Raw genomic sequence first — 23935 nt, 5'->3', positions numbered from 1 at the left:
TGGGTAGATGGATGGATGCATTGGTTGAGAAGGAAGGAGGGATCATGGCTGATTTGGGGATCTGAGCTGTGCAGCCAGGAAGATAACACGTACCATGACTGAGACGGAGCAGGCAGCAGGGAGAAGACTGTGTGTGGGAAGATGGTGAGTTTGGCTTGGGCCTGTTAAGTTTGATATGCAGGTGGGGCCTTCAGGTGCAAAGGTCCATTCGCGCAGTGATAAATACTGGCCAGAGCCAAAGGAAGTGATGGGCATCTTGCATCTTGGTAGCGATGGGGCGGGGGACGGCATCTGCACAGAGGTGTAAAGTGAAACAATGGATGTCAGCGAGGTCCCTAATGAGCAAGGTGAGGCAGAGGGGACAGGATAAGGAAGGAAGGCTTCAAGACTAAAGATAAGGCCACGGGGCCAAATTCTCAAGGAGGAGGTAGAGTGAAAACCAATCAGTAGTTAGGATGTAAAGAGGTCACTAGGATATTTAGAGCCTGGTGAAGAGGTAGGTGTGTCCAAAATGGTGAAAGCCGAAGTTGTGGTGGTCTGGGAGCCAAAAGGGTAGGTAGGGCCTTGATGCAAATCAGGAAATGATATGTATATGCACCCCACTCCCACCCACCTAAGTCCAAGCCTTCCACGGAGTCTGGCAGGGAGGCGGCAGGGCAGGGGAGACTACCATTTATTCATGTCCGCCATGTCCTAGGCACTGTGTAGCCATATTCACAATCGCTGGCTCATTTAACCCTGATGACACCCTTGAGGAAAACCAAATCAGAAATGTTACGTGTGCCACTTAAGGTCACAGAGCCAGGTGATGATATAGCTAGTTCTGAGCCTGGGTTTGTCTACCATCTACCCTCAGCCACTCTGGCAACAGGGCTCTGGAGACTAGAAAATAACAGACTGATGCTCGTGGACAGATTGTTCAGTTCCCATGTGGGATTCACCCACAGCCTGGTTTCACTGGGTCGGGGAAAGCATAAGAGTAGAACGTACAGGCAATGGGGTTGGGAATTTGAGGGTGAGAATTTTCTGGCACCAGGGAAAGGGCCAACTCGAGGTGGATCAAGGTACAAGACTGAGGGTTAGAAATGGCCATGGGTGGTGCCTGCCACGTGTGGGAGTGAGTGGCCTGGGCGGCCTCATCATCACGATACCCACTCCGATGTCTATAAGCCATGGCAGTCCATTCACAGACTGCATGGTGGGCCAGACAGAGATGCCAGGATGGAGGAATGGAAGCTTCTGCTTTATGCAGGGGGGTAACACTGCATAAAGGCCCAGAGCAGCTCCCCTGCTTGGTACTACCTCTCCTAAAGTGCCAAACATAGAGGAGCCACACCGGGCAACTGGTCCAGGGCCTCAGAGTCCAGAGCTGAAACACGGGAAATTCTCTGGCCCTTCCAAGAACCTCCTCCATAACTCTTTTCTGTCTCCTGGCATTTTCATGCCACCCACGAACAGCATGCTCAACCGTATCCTCTGTACCATCACCACGGCCTTCTTCCATGACCAGGTGGGGCAGTACCTGTGCCAGAAGTTCCCCTGGCTGCCTGCCATGAAAAGTACTGGCTCGAGCTTCACGCTGGTGTCCCCTAACACTAGAGCTGCTTGAGTGATCTCCCATCCTACATCACACGCGGGGCGCCTTCATTGTTTTCCCAAAGTCAAGGGGCTGACAGGTTCTCTGCTCCACCTCACTCCCCTCCAGGTTTAGCCAAGACCCCCAGGCAGCAGCAGTGAGGAAAGGCCAGAGGCATGTAGGTACAGCTGAACCCAGAAGAAGAGATTGGAAGAAAGTGACAGAGAAATGGGACTTGACAGACACCTAGTGTAAGTGCTGAACACTTACTGAGCCAGACTTGTGATGAGGTGATCACCGGGCTGTTTGGCCCAAGAGGAAGCTGAGGTTCAGAGAAAGAGAAAGAACAGGACTTGTTTACCCCAGGCTACTCAACAGCGCTCAAAGGATGCAAACAGACTGATTGCAAAGCCTGTACTCTCTCTCTAGCTGCCCCTCGGAGCTTGGGGATTTTATGGCTACAGCGATGTGGCAAAGAAAGCAGGAAGTCTATATGAGGGGCCTCTCTTTGCCGGCCACTGGAGCCAGGCCAGGGGCTGCCTTGAGGCACTGAGACCTGTATCAGGCTGGCTTATGGGTAGAACAGGGTCCCCAAGCCTCTTGAGCCTGGGTCTCTATTCTTCCTCCTTCAGCTTGAGCCATGTGCAGCAGGGGAAGACAGGACAGCATAGCAAAGGCATCCCTCCATAGGGCTATCGTCAGGATGCATGAGGTCATGTTGGGGGCTGCTCAGAATCCTGCCTCTCCCCAGCCCCAATCATCTCCCGAAGAGAAAGGCTGAGGCCCTTCCCCATTTCTCCTGCGGCCTCCCTCAAGTCCTACGTTGGTAACACGTACAACCTCTGACCCTAACACCGAAACTGCATCGTAATTTGCCTCTTGTCCCTGGCCCACCGTCTCAGCAAAGACAACCACACAGACAGAGCGCATCTGTAGGAATGCTTTATTGTTCCACTAGGGGTGGTCACACGGACCATGCTCTCCACCTCCCCTGTCTCATCTTAAGTGCCCTTCCCGCCGAGGCTTTCCAGACCCCTGCCCCCACCCAACAGATTATGGTACACTAATGATAGAATACGTGTGTGTGTGTGTGTGTGTGTGTGTGCGCGTGCGTGTGTATATATAGATGTGTGTGTGTATATATGTATCTATATATATACACAAATACATTTTTTATATTCTGACTGTACAGTACTTACAGATACAAATAAAATAGATAGATAGGTTTAAACATTACAACTGACTGGCTGGAACCCATCCCACTCCAGTTTATTCAGCCAAAAACGATAATAAAGCACCAGCTGGCGTTTGGCGTTTGACCTTGCACGTGAACCAAGATGGTTGGTGGGTGGGATGGGTCAGGTTTGGATCAAGCCCCAGCAGGCTGAGATGACATTATGCCCTTCCATCTGACTGGCTGGCTGCTTGAACCAGGGGCCAGGTCTCTGCTGGAGGAAGGGACTGTCATATCAGCCTGCTAACGCAGGCAGGAAGAGCGAGAAAAGCGACGCGGACATCGATAGTGTCTCCTCACCACCATCTGCTTTTGCTCAGCCCGTGTGGTGGGAGCGAGGCTGTTTACCCTCTAGACATGGCAGTGCGTGGCCAATGGCTACACAGGACCCCAGGGAGTGGCAGATAAAGTATGGGGCCCGAGTCAGGGGAGATTGGTTCATTGGTCTCTTGAGATCTGAGAAAGGAAGGTTCCCCCCACTCTCACATCCCAAGCTATCCCAAATCGTCATGTCACCTACTGGGACCCATCAGTGCCTCCTCTTTGAATCAGCCTCATAAAAATCAGCATCATATTTACACAAATCAAACAGCTCATGGTGGCTGGGGCTGCCCTGTGCTCTGCCCCTGTGCCTATCCACTGCAGTCCAAATTCTCTGCAGAAACCAGTTTAGGACCAATGTTGGGCCCAAAGGCACTACCAGAACCTCCTGTCCAAACTCAAAGGGACCCTAGCACCAAACAGGATAGCTTGGCCTCTCAGGATGGCAGAGTGCTAGGAGCACACACTACCCTCCGCCTCCTCACCCACAGGCGGAGGAGCTGGGAAGGCTTCAGACTGACTGGTGGCTCCTTGGACTTGAAGGGCAGTAGCCGTCTTCCTGCTCCAAAAATGACTCCACTCTCTCGGGAGGGCAGAACACAGGTTTGGGGGTGGAGGTGGAGTGGAGACAGGACACTGAAATTCTCTTTTCCTTCCCTGTACATATGGAGGAGCTTCAGGAAGTAAGGGCGACCGCATGGCCTTGCCTCTACCCTTGGAAGCAGCATCCATCCGAGGGCTGCTCTGCTCTCATTCCCCCTCACTGAGTTGGTGCCAGGGGGCCTGAGTGGTGCCAATCTGGGACCAGGCCAAGGCTCACAACTTTGTCTCAGGGCCAGCTGCCTGCAGGGTCGGGAAGGAATCCCGGATCTTTGCCACCTCCATGGCACACAGGTGCCCGAAGACTTTGTTGTACCAGTCAGGAGAACGGCCCCTGGGGAAGTAGAAGCAGGAAGCCATGAGCTGTGGGTACTTCCCTGGAGCCCTTGCCAGGGACAAGGAAGACAGGACTTGCTCCCCAGGATCAGGGGCAGGGCGTAGAGGTGGGGCGGGGGGGGGGGGCGCAGGGCTGAGGTGGCCTGGTACCTGAGGTCAGCGCGGCAGATGTGAGTGAGCCGGGAGCGGCCCAGGCCGCAAGGTTCCATGAGGTACTGGGAAGTGAGCATCAGGGCCCGCACCCCCGACTCCGGCACGGGTTGCTCAGGATCCAGGGACTGAGAGACGAGGAGGCAACCCCCACGGGGCAGGTCAGAGCGCCACATCCTGTGGGGAAGGGACACACACATTCAGCTTCCTGGCGCCGGTTCCCACCCCACCTCCTCAGTCCCCCAAGTACAGCAGGGTGACAGCTCAAGCCCCTCACCGGAGCACCACGAAGTCGCGGCAGGGATGGGGTGCCATGCTGTCGGTGACGTAGTGGTACAGCTCCACACCCGGCATCAGGGCTTCCAACACCTGGGCCCGCAGAAGGTCCTCATCCCAGAGGGCCCTCTCCCGCAGGACGCGGTGTAGCACCACGGCCGGAGGGGCAGCCACTTCTGTGGATGCCTTCCACACACACAGCGGGTGCCCGTCTGGTGCCTGCGAGCCACAGGAGTGGGGACGGGGGAAGCTGTCAGGGCCGGAGAACTCCCAATCCACCCCTGGGCCCCGGCCTGCCCTCACTCCAGCCCCCAACAAGGGAAGGCGGCAGGACTACTCCGCTAACCCCAGCCAGATCCAGACAGGCCAGCCCTGCGCTCCCTGTCCTCTTCCTCCTTTCCAAATTTCTGCTCTTCCGCCTGCTCAAGAGCACAAAGAGATGACAGGACACACATTCTCCGAGGCCTACGAGGCTCTACCAAGCAATGGGCACAGTGCTTGGAATTTCTGGAACTGAATATGGTGGTCATCCTCAAGGAACTCCCCGTCTAGTGTGGGAAGCGGAACACGTGCATGGCAACAAACGCCGCCACTTCCTGAGCCTTTTGCATGTGCCAGGCCCTGTGCACGCTTCTCACCCTGACCCTGTAAAGAAGCTTTTACTATGACCGGTTTATCCATGGCAAACCTTGGGCCTGCAGTGTTACTTATAATCAGAATCCGAGAAAGAACATGGCTAGTGCCAAGAGAAGGACAGAGGGAAGTCACCTCCAGCCTGGGGTATGACTGGAGGCTCTGAATGGAGGAGGAGCGTATCAAGCTGGGGCTGAAGATGGCTGCGGAAATATAATGCTTGGGGCAGGTCCAGGCAGGAGGACAGCAGGGGTGGAAGCACAAAGGTGGAAACGTGAGGAGCTCAGCGTGACTGCAGTGCAGGTAGGGATGGCAGGTGAGGCTCTAAAAGTAGTGACATGTCTGGAGTGGGCTTTTGGGAAGATAATTCCGGCAGGTGCTCCCTGAGAGAGAGAGCCCTGGTCTCATTTGCTTCTCACTTCCTTAAGGTCCTCGCTCTGCTGGCTGACATTCTCCAAGTATCATATCAGGCGGAAGCACAGCGAGACAGGCGGGGGCAGCTCCTTCCTTGAGGATCCCCGCACACAGCCTGCACTCTGCCCTCTCCCGGCCCCACCGTCACCCTGGGCAGCGTGGTCCTCACCTTCCTGCAAGCCAGCTCCGTGTTCTGGGGCCCTGGCACACTCATCCAGCCCTTGAAGCGCTCAGCGGCATCGCGCAGCAGCTCCTGGATGCTCTCTTCCATGTAGAGGCTCAGGCTCATGCCAGAAGCTCGGGCCTGCCGCAGCTCAGCCAGGGCTGGGCCCGGAGGGCTGAGCTCAGCTGCACTGTAGGAGCCACACAGTTGTAGCACCATGTCCTGGGGCACCTGGGAAAGCACACACACACCAGGCTGGGGGCCATGGGAAGCAGCAGAGTCAGGGACGCCCAGTCCCAGAGCCCACGGGGTCTGCCAGGTTCGTTTTAAGGGAGCGGAGAGACCTGGCTACTGCGGTGTGGTAGATGAAAAACTTTGTAGGGGAAGAGCCGAAAGCAGGACGTTGAAGCATTATGTGTCAAGATGCGCCCTATCCCTGACTAAGGGTGCAAAGGTCAGGCATGTTGCTTCTGCCGGGTCTGGGAAGTAGGCACCATGGCCTAGAGTGACTCACCTGGAAAAGTTTCTTGCAGTCACTGATCATGTGTGACAGGCCCTGGGTGGCAGCCATGTTCTCACTCAAGTCCTTAGGGCCTGGCCGGCCAACCAGGCTACGTTTGCTCTTGATCCTGGAGGGAAGGGCCAGGAAGAGAGGCTGGCACGAGGGCACAAGCCAAGCTCCCCAGAAGCCTGTGTGCCAGTCCTGAACACAAAACAACCTGCTGCCCTTTTGAAGACCCTGCTTCACACCATCCAACCAGCCCGGGGCCCCTGAGGAGTCAGGCTGGCCCCTTGTGTTGATGCCTGGGAACTGCAGTGCCAAGCATCCAGGGCCCAAAAGCCAATGGGGCCCAAACCCTTCCTGCTTGGCCCTGCCAATGCCTTGCCCTGTTTCACCTGGGGGAGGGGTTATCCTTCTTGGAGACGTTGAGGTGGAAGATGGAAGGTGCCAGGCACACAGCCAGGTTACCAGCTGTCATCTGGTTTTCCTCAGCAGAGGCAATGTCGCTTAGGAAATAGAGCAGGGTCTGTAGCACCTCTCGGTTCTCATCGGGGAGCAGCAAGGTGGCGGCTTGCGCGGCTGCCAACCATTGATCCTTGGGGAGGACTGTGAGGAAGGCAGACAGAAGGGCTTCCTTATTCCCTGAGAGCCGCTGGCAGCAAGCTTCCTGCTTCCAGGAATGCAGAAGGCACAGTGGTCCCAAGGGGAAGTTGGTGAGGGGGAAGGTGGACTCTGGAAGGTCTCTGGGTGCTAGATCAAGCCCGGCTGTAATGCGAAGCATGAGCTTGGGGAAGTCCCTGCCATTCCTCAGGGCCTCAGTCCATATAATGGGTTTGGGGCATAGAATGTGGTCTCTAAGGACCTTTCCAACTCGGCATAGTAAATCTTCCACCGAGCTCATGGGCGCAGCTACACTTGCCTGCACAAGGTTTATCCTCCACAAGCCCTAGGATTCAGGGAGGCCGAGAACCTGGCAGGTTACTGAGGATAGGTGCAGGCGACTCACGCTGGTAGATCTGTAGGAAAGTGGTAGTGAGCTTGCTGGTGAAGATTGGCTCAGGCAGGTCCCGGAAATACTGCTTCAGCAGGTCAGCCACATCATAGGCAGACTGGCCCTCGTAGCAGACGTTGTCGGGGGAGGTCTCATTCATTTGACGCAGGTTCTGGATCCTGGACTTCACCCCGGATTTGCGGAAGATGCCCACCTGGCCCGTGCAGGGGAGGGAGAGAGGGAGACATGCAGGGGTGGGAGGGAGACTGTGAGGCCAGCCCTAGACCGTGTGTGTTAGGAGCGTAGGCCACCCCAGAGACATCCAAGCCTGGCAAGCTTCCTGCTGGGCAGGGTAGGAGAGAAACGGCAAAACCAAAGAGAAGGGTGTTTATAGCCTTGGGGCCAAGGAGAAAGATGGCTTTAGTGGAGATGAGTAGGAGAACGAGGACCTAGGCTAAGGCGGGCTCCTGGAAGGTGGGGGCCAATGCGCCTGGGCCAGAAAAAAGCTGGCACAGAGCCGGGCAGAAGGGAGCTTTGGGTCCATCCCTGTCGGGCCTTCCTGAGGATAGGAAAAGCTTCTGGTGGGCCAGCCCAACCCAGGGGGAAGGCCAGAGCAGCTCCCCTCCCTAATCCCTCAGCCTTGGACTTCCTTCCCATCACCACCTCTCTTCGTGCTCCCCAGAAGGCCTCACCTGGTCCAGGCACTGGCTACGCAGGTAGCGCATGGCTTGCTGAATGCTCTGGGGTAGTGGCTGGCCTGTGCGCTGCACATGGATGAGGGGCGGCACCCCAAACACGTGCTGACCCCGGTAGTCCGGTGTCTTGTTCCTCTTCATGAACTTGGGCACTGACCTGTTTGGGGGAGGGACAAAAGATCAGGAACAAGGATGGGGTAGGCCCAGACACAGCTTGGAGACTCTGTCTGCAGTCTTGGGGGACTCAGGTGTGGGTGAGCAGGGTAAGAAACATGCCATCTCCCCAGAGGCAACATTCATTGAGCACCTGCTCTGGGCCCAGTCCTAGGGAGTCCCAGAGGAACACAGGGAGCTCTCAGTCTGGTCAAGGAGATGACCGCATTGACAGGCAGTGACAATGCATGTGGCCAGGAGTATGCCAAGAACTTAGGGGAAGACCCACGAGGGAGGGGAATTGTATGTACCTAGGGGGTCAGGGAAGGCTTCAGAGAGAAGGTGGAAATTCAGCTGGCTCTTAAGGGATGGGTAGGCCTTGTCCCAGAGGATAAATGGGAAAAAGACATTCCAGGCAGAGAGAACAGCATGGGCAAAGGCAAAGAGGCAGGAACAAGAGCGTGGTGCATTCAGAGAAGGGTGACTAGTCTGCTGGCCTGTATGGTGGTGTTGCTTGGGTATGGCGGACTAAAGAGCCTGACAGATGAGGCGGGGTTGGAACGTGAAAGGATCATGATGGGAAGGAAACTGGACCGTATTCTTTGGCAATGGGGAGCCACAGGAGGGTATCTGTCAGGAGAGTGACCACCAAAGATGCATATTAGGACAATCTCCCTGGTGGCAGCGTGGAAACTGGGATGGAGGAGGAGGAGGTGTAGCTGGGGGGCCTGGGATCCCAACCTCCACCCCACCCCTCCTCATTCATGGCACACACTCATGTGAATCCCATGTGCATCCCCCACAGACATACATTTGCCACCCAGAGCCACACTGACCTCTCCAGCCTCCTGGCGCATCCCACCACTCCACTGGCCCAGGGGCTCCACCTGCCTGCACCCACCTTCTGAGGGTGACCCTCCCAGGGCCCTGGAGTGGGGGCAGAGAGGGATCCAGGACTTGGATGAGCAGCTTGGTGCCCACCATGGCCCAGGACTCACCAGACCCAGCCCTGTTTGTGGGGGACAGTGTACTTCTCCATGAAGGCGGTGAGCCGCAGCAGTGAGCCCTTGTGCAAGAGGTGGATCTGGCTGGCAAACTGCCGGTTGATCTCCAGCGACTCTGAGTTGAGGCTGGGCCGGTGGGAGTTCTGGAAGCTGTGCCAACGGAGCTTCCTGGTGAGGGGTGAGGGGGTAGAGAAGGCCAGAGGAGCAGGTTTCAGTAAACCTTAGTAAAATTGTGTTCTTCTGGTCTTTTTGTTTTTCCCCAAAAGAAAAAATATACAAGGAGAAGGGACCACTGTCAGCAATGATGCTGGGCCCCAGGGTGGAGAAAGCTTAGTCTTGGTTTCCAGGGCTGCACAGCGGCCAGATGCTGTCAGAAAGGGTGGCACAGGGCTCAGGCCCATCTAGTGCCAGCAAACAGTATCAGTCCCCCTTCCTTTCAAGACTGCAGTGGAGGGGCTGCTCTGAGAAACCCAGAATAGTGAAGCTGGGGATCAGAGACCATCTCCTGTGATGCCCTTGATTTACACATGGGGCAACTGAGACCCAAAAGGAGCCACAGTTTGCGCAAGGCCATGGCAGAGGCAGGTCCTGAACCTCACATTCCAGATTCCTGATCCCATTACTCTTTCTGTTTCTCTTCTGGGACTGGATTCCAGCTGGCAATCACTCAGCCCCTAAGAACTTGCCCCTGCGCCTTGTGATGAAGAAATTGGCTTGGGGGAGTGAGGAGGGAAAGAGGAAGGGAAGAGAGAAACGGGGTAGGGGGAGAGATGACGGGAGGGAGAGGGACAGGGAGATGGGGGAAAGAGAGAGAGAGGGACAACAGAAGCCCTGCCCCAACCCTACCCTGAACTCCCACCTGTAGGGTCTGGTAAGTGAGGCCCCAACACCTGAATCTCGTCGTTCACGGGGTGCCGATGCCTGGAGTCCAGCCAGGGACCCTGTGGCCTCAGTCTCGTTTGTGGAGTTCCCGCTACTGTCCAGCTCACTGGAGGAGGCCACAGTGTCAGAAATGGAGTGTCCTTCTTCCACAGACAGACTGGAGGCAGAGGTGGGTTCCCCGCCTGAATTTGCCTCCTGCTCACGATCCTGAGCCAAGCCGGGGGCCCCGGCCTCTGCCAGTGCCAGAAGTTCAGCCTCAGCTGGGGCCTGAGCCTGAGCCGGGACTCCTGGCTGGACATCCGCCTGGCCCAGGGCTGAGGACTCCCTGAGGGCTGGAGCCTCTCCCTGGGCCCGAGCCTCATCGGTCTGGCCTTCCACTCCACTGGTGGCTATTTCTACTGATGAAGTGGCTTCCTCCTCTTCTTCCTCTTCCTTATCTCCAGGCCCCAGGTCTGGGTACATGGCCTGAGACCAGAGCTCCACCCGCTGCTGCAGCCCCCACACGTGTTGGAGGATGTCATCCAGGTGAGTGTGGCTGTCCCCACCCTGCTCCTTCTCTTCAGCCTCGGCACCAGCCAGGACAGGCTCAGCTGGGTACAGCTCAGGCATGTTGTCATAGGTGCTGGCGTGGCTGCCCGTGGAGCCACAGGAGCCCCGGCGCCCTTCATAGCCCCAGCAGCTACCTGGCTGCCGATCTGCCAGGTGGTGTCCACCCTCAGGGCACAGGCTCTCAATGGACAGGGAGCGAGGGAATGTGCCTGGTTTGTGGTCCCTGGGCACGTGCACCAGGCAGTCACCCCAGTGTGCCCGCTGAGGACGCTGGAATGTGGCCACGGGCCAGGCCTCCCAGGCCCTCTGGGTCTCAGTGCCACTGCCACTGGCTGAGGTGGCCGCCCGGCTCTTGGCCCTGTAGAGGAAGCCACGGCGACTTCGGAAAGAGGTGGCTTTGGTGGCCTTCTCCGAGGCGGCTGAACTACGCTCTGGCTCTGCTTGCCGGCTGCCACCCTTTTCCTTCCGCCTCAGAGACTCAAGGTGCTTGAGGAAGCTCCGGGAACGGTGCTTCTTGGCTTTGTCTTGTGGAGTCTCCTGGTCCTGAGTGGGGCTGAGGAAGGGCCGGCCACTTGGGCTGGGAGCACAGCCTAGCAAGGGCAGGTCCACTGGCTCGGGTGGTAGGCTCACAGTGATGGCTGGCAGGGAGGTGGCACTAAGCTCAGTGAGGACGCTCTCACAGCTGGAGGTCACTGGCAGGCCAGGGCTCGGTGGGGCCAGCAGGTCAGAGGAGCCCACGTGAGACCAGCGCTTACTTTCTCTCTGGAAGGCCCAGTGGTTGCTGATGGTACAATGCTCTTCCTCCTCTGAGTCTTCATTCTGGGAAGGGCGCCACAGGGTGGGGTCAGAGGTGTCCAGCCCACGAGCCCTTGCTTGGGCTCCACTCTCTGCCTCCAAGCTCTTGGGGGACTTTGGGGCAAAGGGCCCTGCTCTCTGGCTGAGAACACGTCCTAGGAGGGGGGAACTGGATCTGGGATTGCCAGAAGAAGCTAGGGGTCATGGAGGAAGCCCAGATGGAGGGTAGTGGTCATCTGATCAATCAAATTCTTCCCCATTTCATAGATAGGGAAACCCAAACAAATGAGAAGCCACTTGCCCAAGGTCATACAATGTCTGCAGTAAGTCGGTAACAGGGCCAGGGCTAGAATCCAAGCATCTTGACCTCCTGTTCTCAGCAGCCTCCCAGTGAGTCTCTAGCCTATACTCTTAGATTCGAATCCCAGAATGGCAGAGCTAGAAAGGATATTTTAGATTTTCTAGTTTTCTAATTTGCAAAGTGGGGAAACTGAGGACCAGAGACGGGAAGAGGCTTGTCCAAGGTCACTGAAAAGTCAGTGCAAAGCTGGGACCAGCCGCCAGGTGTCTCCTGCTTCCCGGGCCAGTGCTCTGGCAACTTGGAGATGGCAGGACTCTGGTAGGAAAAGCTCCAGAGAAAAGCCACAAAGCCTGACCCCAGGGAAGGATGGGTTCATCCGGCCCACATTCCAGGGCTACATGCAGACCAAGAGCCCTCTCCGTTTCTACAATCCCATATGGGCGGAGTCAGAAAGGCCTCTGGAGACTATTAATGCCACCCCCAATTCACTGCAGAGATGGAGAAAATGAGGCTCAGTGGGGTAAGACCCTGTGGGGTGAGGTTGGGGATCCTGACTTCTAAGACCATATAGGCCATGATTTTCCATCACATTATTCTGTCTCTGGCCCCTAGTCAAGGAATTTTTGCCATCACAGAGCAGTGTAGGCAGATGGATTTCCCTGAGGGACGGCCATCACTAGGTCAGGTTATCAGTAAGTCCAGGAGGTAGGGGTGGGCTGAGGGGGGGTGGGTAAGGCTGTGGGCCAAGGTACTTGTTCTCACACCCCAACTTTGAGACCAGGCTCACCAAAACCCAACAGCCTCATACAGCCCCCTACACCCCACTCCCAGGCTGGAGCAAGGCAGTGCTCCAGACAGCCCAGACTCACAGGACACTGGAGCTAGTTTCATAAGTGGTTTTTGTTTGACCTGGGTTCCCCACAAGACCACAGAGCCTACTCTTGTCCTAACTCACCTGCTTGCATTGAAAATGAACCTCCAGTTTCATCGAGGCACAACTGTTCAAGGTCATCAGCCTCCTGCAAGGAAACAAAGCAGGGTTCACTCAAGGGTCCCAAGCCCCAGAGCCTGCAGGACACAGCCTGCCGAGACACTCCCAAGACGCCACCCACTGCTTTGCGTGCCCAAGACATCAAAACTTCTCCCAAGTCCCCGTGTTCATGAAGGTTTCAGTGCCAGACATGATGCTGTGGAGATTATGGGCTCTGCCCTCTGGGAACATATAGATAGATGTGGGAAAACCCACTACAGAAATGGGACATGTTCAAAAGCAGAGTAGACAGAAGGCACAGCAGGCACACAGGGGGTAGGACAAGGAACTTCCATGAAGGCAGGGGAATGCAGTCAGGGAAGACTTGCTGGAGAACAGAAATAGGCTTCAGAGGGAGAGAGAAACAGGGACTCATATACCAGGCTTCGATAAGAGCCTGTGACAATGTAGAGAGGGGGAACGGTCAGTAAACAGACCAGTGTGTGTGTGAGGGGAGGACTGAGGCTGATAAGGTCAGTCAAAGCCAGGTTGCAAAAGGCCTCAGGTGTCATGCTGAAAAAGCTCTGGACTTCTCCCTGCAGACAGCGAGACATTTGAAGCATACGAGTACACACTGGGAAGCTGACTCTGGTGGCTATAGGGAAGTCGGATCACAGCAAGGAGGGGGATGCAGAGCCGGCAGGCAGGAAGGCCAGTTAGGAGGATGAATCCAAGAAGTCGTGGTTTGGCCTCAAACAAGTAGAGAGGGGACAAATCAGAGGAATGTTTGGAGGCTCTAACTGAATGGAAAAAAGAATCAAGGCTAGACCTTGGCTTTCTAGTGCCTGGGTGGGTGAGGATGTCACAGACACAGTAGACAGAGTGAACAGCGTGACTGCACCAGATGAGCTCTGTTAATAGGCAGGCTCCTCCTCTGTCAGAGGGGACAAGGATTGCTTTTTCCCATGAGGAAGCCCCAAGCCAGGCCCCTGACCTCCCAGGCCTGGCCCTTAGCACCCCTACCTGCACAAGGCCCCCAAAGAGTCCTCGTCCAGAAAACCGTGGTCCTTCTTCACAGAGCCAATATCCACAGGAAACGAACCTTCTGTATGCCAGAGAAAAGCCAAGATGAGTCGAGGGTGGCAGGTTAGAAACTCAGTGCCAGCGACCCTTGAGCGAGAAGAAGGGGGCCCAGGAAGTGGGGAGGCAGGCAGGCAGGGGAAAGGCTGCAGCGAAGGAGGGGCCCAGGGAGCTCATGGTTGGCCGTTGGGGGAAGGTCAAGGAAAGGATAGGAGGGTCAAGCTGGACAAGAGGACCCATGCGTCAGTTTTGGCAGGTCCATGGGGGACGGCAGGCTCGAGGCCCCGAGTGGCTGCCAAGAGCCCATGTGGGCTCCTCCAGTCCCCTCTGCATCTTGGGCTGCTCGGACAGGGAACCTCTTCCCTGACCCAAGGTGAACCGGGGAGACCAGGGAGAGAGCAAGGACTGTGCGTGTGCAGCCAAACAACACCTCGCTTCCACTACTGCTCAGAGCAAGGCCACCCACTCCCTTGGGTCTGGGAAACAGGAAGGAGTGGGGGAAGAGGAAGTAGCATCCCCAAATCCCACGCCTCTCTGCCTTACTGGTAAAACAAGCCCATGGACTCATTTACTATTATTAATTGAGCATCGACTTTGTGCCAGGCACTGGGGACACAACAGTGAATGAGACTAAACTGATCCAAGCCTACATGGAGTTTATATTGTCACAGGGGCAACAGACAGTGAACAATATGTGAGGGAAACAAACTATGCAGTTATAAATGCTAGCAAAGACATGAGCCAGGGTGACGGGGTAAAGAGAGGCCTTGCTAAGGTGGTGACTCCTGAGCTGAGCCCTGAAGAGTGAGAAGGGGTCAGCCGTGCAAAGAGCCTGGGAAAAAGTCCCAGGCAGGACCAAAACTAAGGCTCCAAGGAGGGCTAGAGCCTGGTGTGCGCAAGTGGTAGAAAGCAGCCCACAGAGTAGTGAGCAAAGCAGAGAGAAGTATGTGGAAGCTGGGTGACGCAGTCTCGTTGGCGGGAACAAAGTGCTGACACTCACTTCATTCTGGGTGTGCTATGAAGCCAGCGGAGGAGTAACACAGAGCAGAGTAACCGAGTAATGTGGTCAGGACTGCACTTCCAGGGTCCCTCCAGCTGCTGTGCATTCAGAGTAGAGGACGGAGCACAGAAAGGAGGCTGCAGCACTAGGCCAGGCGAGCGGGTCACACCTATGTGGCAGTGAAGGTGGTAGGAAGTGGATGGATTCAAGATATATTCTGGGGCTTCCCTGGTGGCGCAGTGGTTGAGAGTCCGCCTGCCGACGCAGGGGACACGGGTTCGTGCCCCGGTCCTGGAAGATCCCACATGCCGCAGAGCGGCTGGGCCCGTGAGCCATGGCCGCTGAGGCTGCGCGTCCGGAGGCCTGTGCTCCGCAACGGGAGAGGCCACAACAGTGAGAGGCCCGCGTACCGAAAAAAAAAAAAAAAAAAAAAAAAAAATATATATATATATATATATATATATATATATATATACACATTCTGGAGGGAGAAGGGACTTGCTGGAGGGTTAGATACGCGGACAAAGGAAAAGAGGAACGGAGGATGATGCCTGGATACGGGGCTTAAGTGGTGGTGGTGCCATCAGGTGGTGACATTTGAGACGTCTGTCAGACAGCTAAGCAGAGATACTGAATTCGGAGTTGAAGGGATGAATCTGGAGCTTGGGACTGAGGTCTGGACAGAGAGGCATTGGGGAGTCATCAGAATATATATGGTACTTGGACAAGGATCTCCTGGGAGAGAGATGTCGAGTGAGAAGAGGGGCCAGGATGGAGCCCTGGGACACCCTAACAACTAGGAGCAGTTAGAGGAAGCCAAGTCAGCTAAGGAGACTGAGAGCGGCAGCCAGAGAGACAGCCGGGAGAAGAGGACATTCTAGGAGCTGAAGTGAGTGGCCAACTGTGCTGAATGCTATTGAGAGACTAAGTCAGGACTGAGAAGTGACCGCTGAATTTGACCACATGGAGATCTCTGGTGAGCTTGACAAGGGCTGTTTTGTTGGCAAGGTAGGGATGAAGCCAGGGTACAGTGGGGGTGTGGGAAGAAGAGGGGAACTGAAAACAGCAAGTATGAACAACTCTAGAGAAAAACAGAAAAATGAAGGAAAGCAAAGAAATAAGGCCATGGGGAGGGAAGGTGAAAGCGGGGCTGCCAGGGTGCACCCTCCATGTTGCATCTATGTAAATAGGGTTCTCAGAAACAGTACAAAGCAGATGTGGTGGTACAAAGCAGCGGCCCGGCTTGAGACAAGATACTTTAACACACGGGTGACTGCAGAGCTTGTGAGAGCTGATGAGCATGCAGGAGATAGGACAGGATGGTGTAGGAGAGAGGTTGCGACTACGGGAGCAGGGCCAGGGTATGCAGCTTTTTGTGTGGTTGAAGAAAAGATCTGAGGGACCCCATTTTCCAGCTGAAAAATGGAGGGATAAGGCAAGTTTGGGGGTGGGGGAGGGGGAGCCAGTGAGTGGCCTTACCTTCAAAAAGCTGAGCATACTGAGGGAATCCTGTCGCTCGGAGCCACCTGCATGCGTTTTTGGCCTCAGCTTCTAAAACAGATGAGGGGGAGAGAGACAGAGAAAGGAGATTAGGGGGTGCTGGCGCCAAGCCACCCTGGTGTGCGCCCCTGCACCTCCAGTAGGGAGGTACTTACAGCTCTGGTGACCTAGAAATGACAACAAAAGCACAAACGGGCTGGCACATTCACTCCATGTCACAGCTAGGATTTCCCCTCTGCTCCCCAAGCCCTACTCCCAGGATGTGCTGGGACACCTCTCTTATGCTTCATTACCTGACTGTCCCAATCCCCCTCCCACTCTCCCACCCCTGCCCAAGAACAGGACCACCAGCAGCAGCAACTCCCAGGAACATCTGGGGTCAAGGAATACTGCCAGGGGAAGAAACCACTGCTGTGTCTTCACCTCCCACCACCCCCGGGGAGCTACCCCCTTCCATGACCCAGGTAGACCGTCCTAGTACAGCTAGGGATACGCAGTGTTCAACAGCTATTATTCTCTTTCCTATCATCATACCTAACATTCCCCAGGACTCTGATAAGCAAATCTCATTTAACACACACCATAAGCTGCGCAGATTTTAATATGCCCATTTTACATATCTCCAAACAGGCTCAGAAAGGAAGGGCTCGTCTACAAGTCTCGCACTTGACAAAGTAGAGTGCAGGGGCCGGAGTCCAAGCTCAGTCTGACTCCTGCTCGGGGTTCCGACCCCTTCTAACATGGCAGCTTCCCCAGTGCACTCCCTCCCCCGCCATTCACCAAGTCCCAGCCCTCCCTCCCCACGGGGCCTCCCAGGACTGTTCCGGTACTCTCCCGTGGCTTGGCCTCTTTGTGGCACAACTCAATGCTGCTTGCCAAGCTGACAGTGCTGGCCTATGGGAGTCTTGAAGGGCAATGGCTGGGTTAGCCTCCTACCTCTGCTCTGAGAGTGCCTGGCACAGGGTGGGGCACCCCTGCCAGCCTCAGTGGAGACTTGCAGCTGGACTGAAGCCACAAAGGAGGTCCTCCTGGCCATGGTAGGCTGAGTACCTGCAGCAGAACCCTGGGACTGCCCAGTTCCCTACGCAGGTGGTACCAGGAAGCAGTGGGGCTGGGAACATGGGACCTGGCATTGTGGTTGGGGGCACAGAGAGGCTGCTGGCTCAGCAGAGCTTCTCTGCCCACGGAGTCCTGCCCCCAACATTTCTTCTACTTCCTTAGTGCCCGTGACCAGGAGACTCCAAGGAGACTGGGGGCGGGGGCGGCGTTCTCCAAGACAGGAAGAGCTCTCTCCCCAGTGTTCTCCCGCAAGGAAATCCAAGATGAGATTCTGGTAGCCAGGAATCACAAGTTAAAGGACAAAAAGGTATTTCAGAGATGCTAGGTGGGTAGACAAGGGAGGGAACAGCGCGCGAAGGTGGAAGTCGGTCAGAAGAAATAACAGGCTCCTCAAGGGTCGCACACTAATGAGGATTCGATGGGGAGGAGAGAAGGCTCTGAAGCTTCTGGAGCCCCTGAGGGCTTTGGGGGCAAACGGGTGGGGCGAGGATGAACACTTGTGCATTTCTGAAAGCATGTGCGTTGGTCGCTGCTGTCCCAGCATCTGTCTCTGCGTGTAACTGTAGCCAAGTTTGCTCATGTCCATGATCCACATAGATCAGCATGGGACCATGAACCTGTGCACACTCCCCCACAGGCCCCTCGGTCTGTGCACGCACCTGCACCTGCATCTGTGTGCACATGTGTGTGTTTTACGTTACTACAACCTTCCAACCTACGACAGAAATCTAGGAATCACCAGGACCTCTGAGAGGTACTGGAAAGTGTTTGTTCCCGCAGAGCCCAGCTAGCAATACCTCAGCCCCTCTGGCAGGGGGCAATGCAAGCCCAGGAAATGATCCAGGTCTCTAGGCCGGTGATGATCTCGGGATGTGGTAAAAGTAGCCCAAAGGGACTTCACACCAGCCCAGGCAGCATTTGAGGGATATGGTTTTGCTGCTAGGACAGTTGAGCCGGCTGCCACAGCCACCTCCCTGTCTCCTGCTCCTACCACGCCCCCGTGAAAAGGCCCATCCCTGTCCTCGGAGCCCCTCCAGGCAAGCAGCTTTGTTTTCCTGTCATTAGGACAAAGGGGAGGTGCCAAAGGAAGGACCAGGTCCGAGCTTCCAGAAAGGCAGACACAGAAGGAGACAGTGACCTCTAAAGGGCCAGAGGTCTAGAACGGCCACCCAAGGCAGAGGAGCCAGTCCCCAGGAACAGGTCTGCATGTCAAGAACACACCCTTGAAGACCACTGCAGCCCTTGGTCACTCGTGGCTAGAGGCAGAACGAGGAGGAGGAGGGGGAGGAGAGAGGAATCTGACTGCCCTTCCTGAGCCTGGAGGTGGCGGAAGAGTGCAGTGATGAAGTCCTGATCTTACACATCTGTGCCTCTTGCCTGAGTCACAAGTCCCGTGGGAGAGGGGCAGGCTGCCCACTCCCCTAATGCTCGGCAGCGGCCCTGGCCAGGGTTGGCGCAAAGGGGACCAGCTCACTCAGGTGGGCGCCAAGTTTTTTCATTCCTATGTAGAGGCCTCTAGCCCCTGCTATTCAAAGCATGATCCCTGGACCAGCAGCACTGGCATCACCTGGGAGCTTGTTAGAAAGGCAGAATCCCAGACCTACTTAATCAGAATCTACATTTAACTAGGTCCTCAGACGATCCGCATGCACATTAAAGTTTGAGAAGCGCTGGCATAAATCACCTACCTCAGGGCTTTTCACCCTTGGATGCACGTTAGAGTCAGCTAGGAAGCTTTGTAAAAATACCAATCCCCTGGGGCCCCGTCTCCGGAGGCCCGTTTAATTGATCTGTGGTGAGACTCTCCAAATCAGTATTTTTTTTAAAAGCTACAGTATGGACTGGAAAGGGCCCAAGGGACTTTACCAAGTCACAGAGTTAAGTGTCACAACTGAGACTACGACCCTGATCTTTTAATTCCACGTCCAGCGCTCTTTCCACTGCATTATGGCACCTTCCTTCAGATGCCAGATAAACAAAGGGCTTAGACTCAAAGGAACCAACTCCAGGCCCCCAGACTTTTTTCTGCCCCTTCTGGTCTAGTGGAGTTACAAGTCTGAGTTCCAATCCTGGTTAGTCACTAGCTCTCTGACTAGCCCGTCACTAGCTCTCTGACTTTGGGCAAGTTGTTTAACCTCTCTATGACTCAGTATTCTCCTCTGTAAAACGAGAATAATAGAATCCACTTCTAATAGTTACTGAGAACATTAAATAAAATACCACACATTGTACCAAGCATTCAACAGAGAGTTCCTTCCCCACACTGACTGAAGGGTCCCAAGGAAAAAGAGAAAATGGGAGAAAGGGACTCAGCTAGTGTTCTCTTCTGGGTCTGGAAAGTGGCTGCATCTTTATCTCTGGCAGAATTGGAGCCAGATGGCTCAAGGAAGTGAGATTAAGAGGCAGAAGTTTCAAAGAGGCCACAATAGCTCCAAAAGACAAAGGAGCCAAGGAGTTAGAAGCACGGCTCCTTCGAATGAATCCCCAGCAGCCCTCCCTGGCAGGAATCTGGAGAATGTAATGGGTTATTACCCAACAGGATGTCAGGGACATTGGCCCCTGACAATACACCACCTCATGGAAGGCTGAGAGGCCCTGAGGCTCCCTCCCAGATGGAGCAGTCAAGGACGTAGGTCTCGGTGATTAAGGGCTGAGCTAAGGTGCTTTGCTTTGTCCCTCCCGCCCACCCCAGCCTGCCCAGGCCGGGGCCAGGAGTGACCACCTACGCCCAGGAGAGTCAATCCACCTGGGGCTGGGGCCCAGGCAGCCCAGACTGAGGATTGCCTTATGTGCCTGGCGGGAAGAGTGACACTGGGCAGGCTGAGGCGAGTGATGGAGGAATGTCTTTGGCCCCTGGTCCTGCCTCTGTGTCCAGATGTGCAGATTCCAGCAGTTTCAACCACTATGTTCTGCAGGCCATGTGCTGGCCAAGGCTAGGGTGATATGCCAGGACAGGTCAGGGACAGCACTCAGCTGGCACAGGCTGGATTCCACTGAGATTTAACTCCAGACTCTCTCCCTGGGGAGGAGCCCAACTGATCGATCCCCTTAGGGGTTGGGGGAGACAACATACTAGAAAGCTCCAGAGTCAAATCAGGCCTCAGGGCCACACCCACAGGTCTCCCAGAGGGAGTGACAAAGAAGGAATAGCCGAGCAGCAGCGGATTGTCTCGGGGGTCAATGACAATATCTACACCTACACTTCCACAGGCCACGTCCAGGGATCCTCTTAGCATGGCACATTTTTCTATGCAAAGATGGACAGAATGAGGAGAAATGCAGGGCTCCTGTTTTTGAGAAATGCTATATGAATGAGGGAAGAGTTTATGCACCCAGGAAAAGGGCAGCAATGTTTTCCACTGAGGAAATACAATAATGCCCAAAGATGATAACTGAGTTGGAGAAAAAGCTTTTCCCAATCACGCTGACTCCCCCACTTGCTGCCTAAGTCATCTTGGGCAAGTTGCTTTACTCTCTAAGCTTTGGTTTCCAAATCTATAAAATGGGGACTAACAACTTTCCTGCCTACCTCTGAGGTTACTGTGTGCATCTGGTTGGCCTCTGTCTGGTTTTGAAAGCAGCTCTATGAAAGTTATCATCAGAGAGGGCTGTTTTGTTAAGACAGCTTGAAATTTGTACTCACAGTCTTTAAAGTTCAGTTCAGATTGTGTCCTAGGTGTAAAGTGAGAAAGTAAGTGAGCTAGAAGGAGAATAAAAGGCAATCGGCAACAAAGCTGCCAGAGCTTAGGCCTCAGCCAGCCACTCTCTTCCCTCACCAATCCCCCGCCCCCGCCACACTTCTCTTCACACCACTATTGGGGAACTCAAGCCCTTTACACCTTTTGGTCACTCAGTGGGCTGTGAGACAGCTGCTGCCCAGGGCCCGGTTCAGCCTGCTCCCTCCCAACTCAAAGTCCAGCCCAGGCCTAGGGACCAGGCAAGATCCAGGGCCCAGATCAAAGTGTCCTTGTTACTGCTGGAGCAGTCGCCTCTCGACTCAGGCTATACATTATAATCTGGGGAGCTTTAAAATGCCAGTGCCTGGGCCCCAATTAAATCATGACCAATTAAATTAGACTCTCTAGGGATAGTTAGTTTTTATGTTTTTGAGAGCTCTCCAGGTGATTCGAAAGCACAGCCAGGATCAAGAACCGCTGCCCTAAACAGACACGACCAGCTAAAAAGCCACAGCATAGGTCTTTAGGAATATTCTAGCTGGAAGCTATACTCAGGCCCGTTCTCATCACTGGCCTGTGTTTTCTCTGGGCCCAATGAACAGTGATCTGAATGCATGTGGTAGGACAGGAGAGGGCACGTCTGTGGGTGTTTGTGAAGGTAATTTATTCAAAGCTGACTTACTCCATGAGGCAGCTTTCAACAAACATGTTGGTTTCCTTTCCCTTACTTAGTTGCCTATTTGGAAAGGTGTCTCCCCCGTGGCCCTCACTGCAGGATGGGTGTCTCCAGCGTGATCTCTCTCACCTTCAGTGAACCCAGAAGGTAGCGCCAGTGTTCAGAGGGGTAAAGAAAGACGTGGGAGGCAGCTGTCTATGTGACAACCCAAGTTCCGAAGGTGGGCTCTGAGGCCAAGCTGGTAGCCAAAGTAGGCAGAGGGGCCACCTACCACTCCAGGTCCTGCTGCTGCACCTGGGAAATGCCAGGTTCTGGCAAACAGCTTCTCAGATCATTTCTCTTGGTTGATGCAAGTCTCAGTTCCTCTGCCCACCCCCACTCTTAGAGAGGGACCCCGCCTGAGGAGGAGATGTTGGCCTTCCGGCAGAGGGCTCATATCTCAGTTGGCCCCAAGTGCTCATGACCAGCTCCTTTCACCCTCCCATAAGGTTACACTAAGGGGCCTTGGCCACGAGAAGAGTGCCCACCCAGCCCCAAGGTGGTGTCTCATTTGAATTTGCACAAAGGGGTCCTCGAGTTTGGTAGTGACCCTGGCATAGGTGCTGCAACAGGTGACCACCTGGCTATGCCACCTCTCTCTCTGGGGGACTGAAGGAGAGGGGTCTTCACAAGGGCCGGTACTAAGAGCTGTCATGGATGCCACGACTGCCAAGCCTTCCCCTCCTGACCTTGAAGCGGACATTCAGGGGGGTCTACCATGCACTGTCCTCTGGGAGGTCAGGTGCACCCATCATCTCTCCTGCTCCTGCTGCTCTTAGCTGGAATCACAACTTTAACTAGATTGTTCCAGGGGAGGGAGGGAGAGGGAGGAAGGGAGACTGAGACCAAAATAGCTCTCATCCCACATTCCAACCCTCGCAGGAGGGGAGCCGCAGCAAGGGCTGCCGATGTCAAGCGGCTGAGCTTGACAGTGCTGGACACTGACCAGCCTCTGGCTTGTTAGGTCAGAACTCGGGGCCCCTGCTGCACCTGTTCGGATGCAATCCTTGGTCTCTCATCTGGAGCTACGGGCAGGATGCCAAGGCCCTGGGCCCATGTGAGCAGCACTTTTGGAGCCTCCCCATCACAAGTGGGGCACCACCGAGGCAAATGGCCCAGGAGAATACACTACTGTGGGACTGGGTGGCAACAAAATGAAGACATCAAATCTTCTTGCTAGCCAGTAGCAGGTTCACACATGCGGCCCTCCCTCCTTAACACTCCATATCCACGTCATGGCCACAGGGCCACAGGGATTCTCAACCAGAGACAATTTTACCCTCCCCCCAGCCCCAGGAGACCTTTGGCAATGTCAGGAGACATTTTTGGTCATCACCACTGGGGGAGGATGCTGCTAGCATCTGCCAAGTAGAAGCCAGGGATGCTGCTAAACATCCTACAGTGCAAAGGACACCTCCCGCAATAAAAGAAAGGCTGACTCCAGACCTGAAGTGCGAGACCAGGAGGGGCACTTTCCTTCCACCTTACCTGGGGGCCTCAAGTACCTCCAGGCATCCCCAGCCCACCTTGGGGATGTCCTGAGGAGTGAGGTGAAGAATGGATACAGTGTTCACTGGAGGTCCCTTGTCTTTGGACACTGTGGACCCCTTGCAGGTTCAGCCAAGGGGAGGTGACAGTTCTCGTTTTTGGAGTTTTTATAAATAAATACGGAAGTGACACAAGGAACCCTCCACTGTGTTCCCACACACAAACACAAACTGTGGCCTGAGCTCTAGTATGCAGCTGTAAATAGAGGAGGGTCATGAGGGCCCTGTGGCTAACCCAGACCTCTGGCTTGCTGGGGCTGCTTGACAATTTGGGTCCAAGGTTGGCCCAGCCTGTGGTCTCCTAGGCAAGCACTTGATGTAGCAGAGCCAAAGCAGGCAGCTGACATTCCTGCTTGGCCCAGGGCTTCCTTGTGAAAGCGAAGGTCAAAGCTGTCACGTGCTCTGCCGCAGCGGCTCCATTAGCTTTCTCGCCCTCAGGGGATCCTGTCCCAGGTGCTCTGACAAGGTCATGGTGACAAGGAAAGACAGGTGTTTTAATAATCCACGTGCTACTCCATCACTTCCAGTCTGGAGCCTGGAGGCAAGAGATGCCAGCCTAACCGGTCTGGGGCAGATGGAACCGCTCTCCACTGTGGTATGGGTGGAAAGAATATTGGATTGAAGGTCAGGAGAACTACATTCTGGCCTTAGCTCCACTAGGAACTTGTCGGGTGACCTTGGGCAAGCCAGTACCTCTGTCTAAGTTGCGGTTTCCCCATCTTCTTATGGCCACTCACCAAAATCTAGACCCGGAACAAAAGTATGTGTAATTGGCAGTGGCTGGTTCGGTAGAGAGGGGAGCCTCTCCTGCA

At 55.1% G+C, this 23935-nt stretch overlaps 1 protein-coding gene across 3 annotated transcripts in view; it reads right to left on the bottom strand.

Moving 5' to 3' along the window:
* Positions 1-2504: 2504 nt before the first annotated feature.
* Positions 2505-23935, bottom strand: part of STARD8 (StAR related lipid transfer domain containing 8) — a 37730-nt gene continuing 16299 nt past the window's right edge. For 2 of the 3 annotated variants that reach the window (XM_032620506.1, XM_032620505.1), the window contains exons 2-14: positions 16105-16176; positions 13569-13650; positions 12531-12594; positions 9908-11298; positions 9043-9216; positions 7889-8048; positions 7212-7410; positions 6601-6811; positions 6218-6332; positions 5710-5934; positions 4495-4712; positions 4218-4394; positions 2505-4065 (exon numbers count right to left, since the gene is read on the bottom strand). In XM_032620506.1, coding sequence (XP_032476397.1) covers positions 3948-4065; positions 4218-4394; positions 4495-4712; positions 5710-5934; positions 6218-6332; positions 6601-6811; positions 7212-7410; positions 7889-8048; positions 9043-9216; positions 9908-11298; positions 12531-12587 — 3045 coding nt within the window. In that variant the 5' untranslated portion in view covers positions 12588-12594; positions 13569-13650; positions 16105-16176 and the 3' untranslated portion in view covers positions 2505-3947. Of the gene's footprint in view, positions 4066-4217; positions 4395-4494; positions 4713-5709; positions 5935-6217; positions 6333-6600; positions 6812-7211; positions 7411-7888; positions 8049-9042; positions 9217-9907; positions 11299-12530; positions 12595-13568; positions 13651-14625; positions 14795-16104; positions 16177-23935 lie in introns of those variants that run through there. The other variant, XM_032620504.1, reaches the window with a different exon arrangement.

The sequence above is a fragment of the Phocoena sinus genome, chromosome X (genome assembly GCF_008692025.1).
Source record: "Phocoena sinus isolate mPhoSin1 chromosome X, mPhoSin1.pri, whole genome shotgun sequence".
Lineage (NCBI taxonomy): Eukaryota > Metazoa > Chordata > Mammalia > Artiodactyla > Phocoenidae > Phocoena > Phocoena sinus.
The sequence above is the reverse complement of the archived record's forward strand: the minus strand, read 5'-3'. Positions and strand labels throughout refer to the sequence as shown.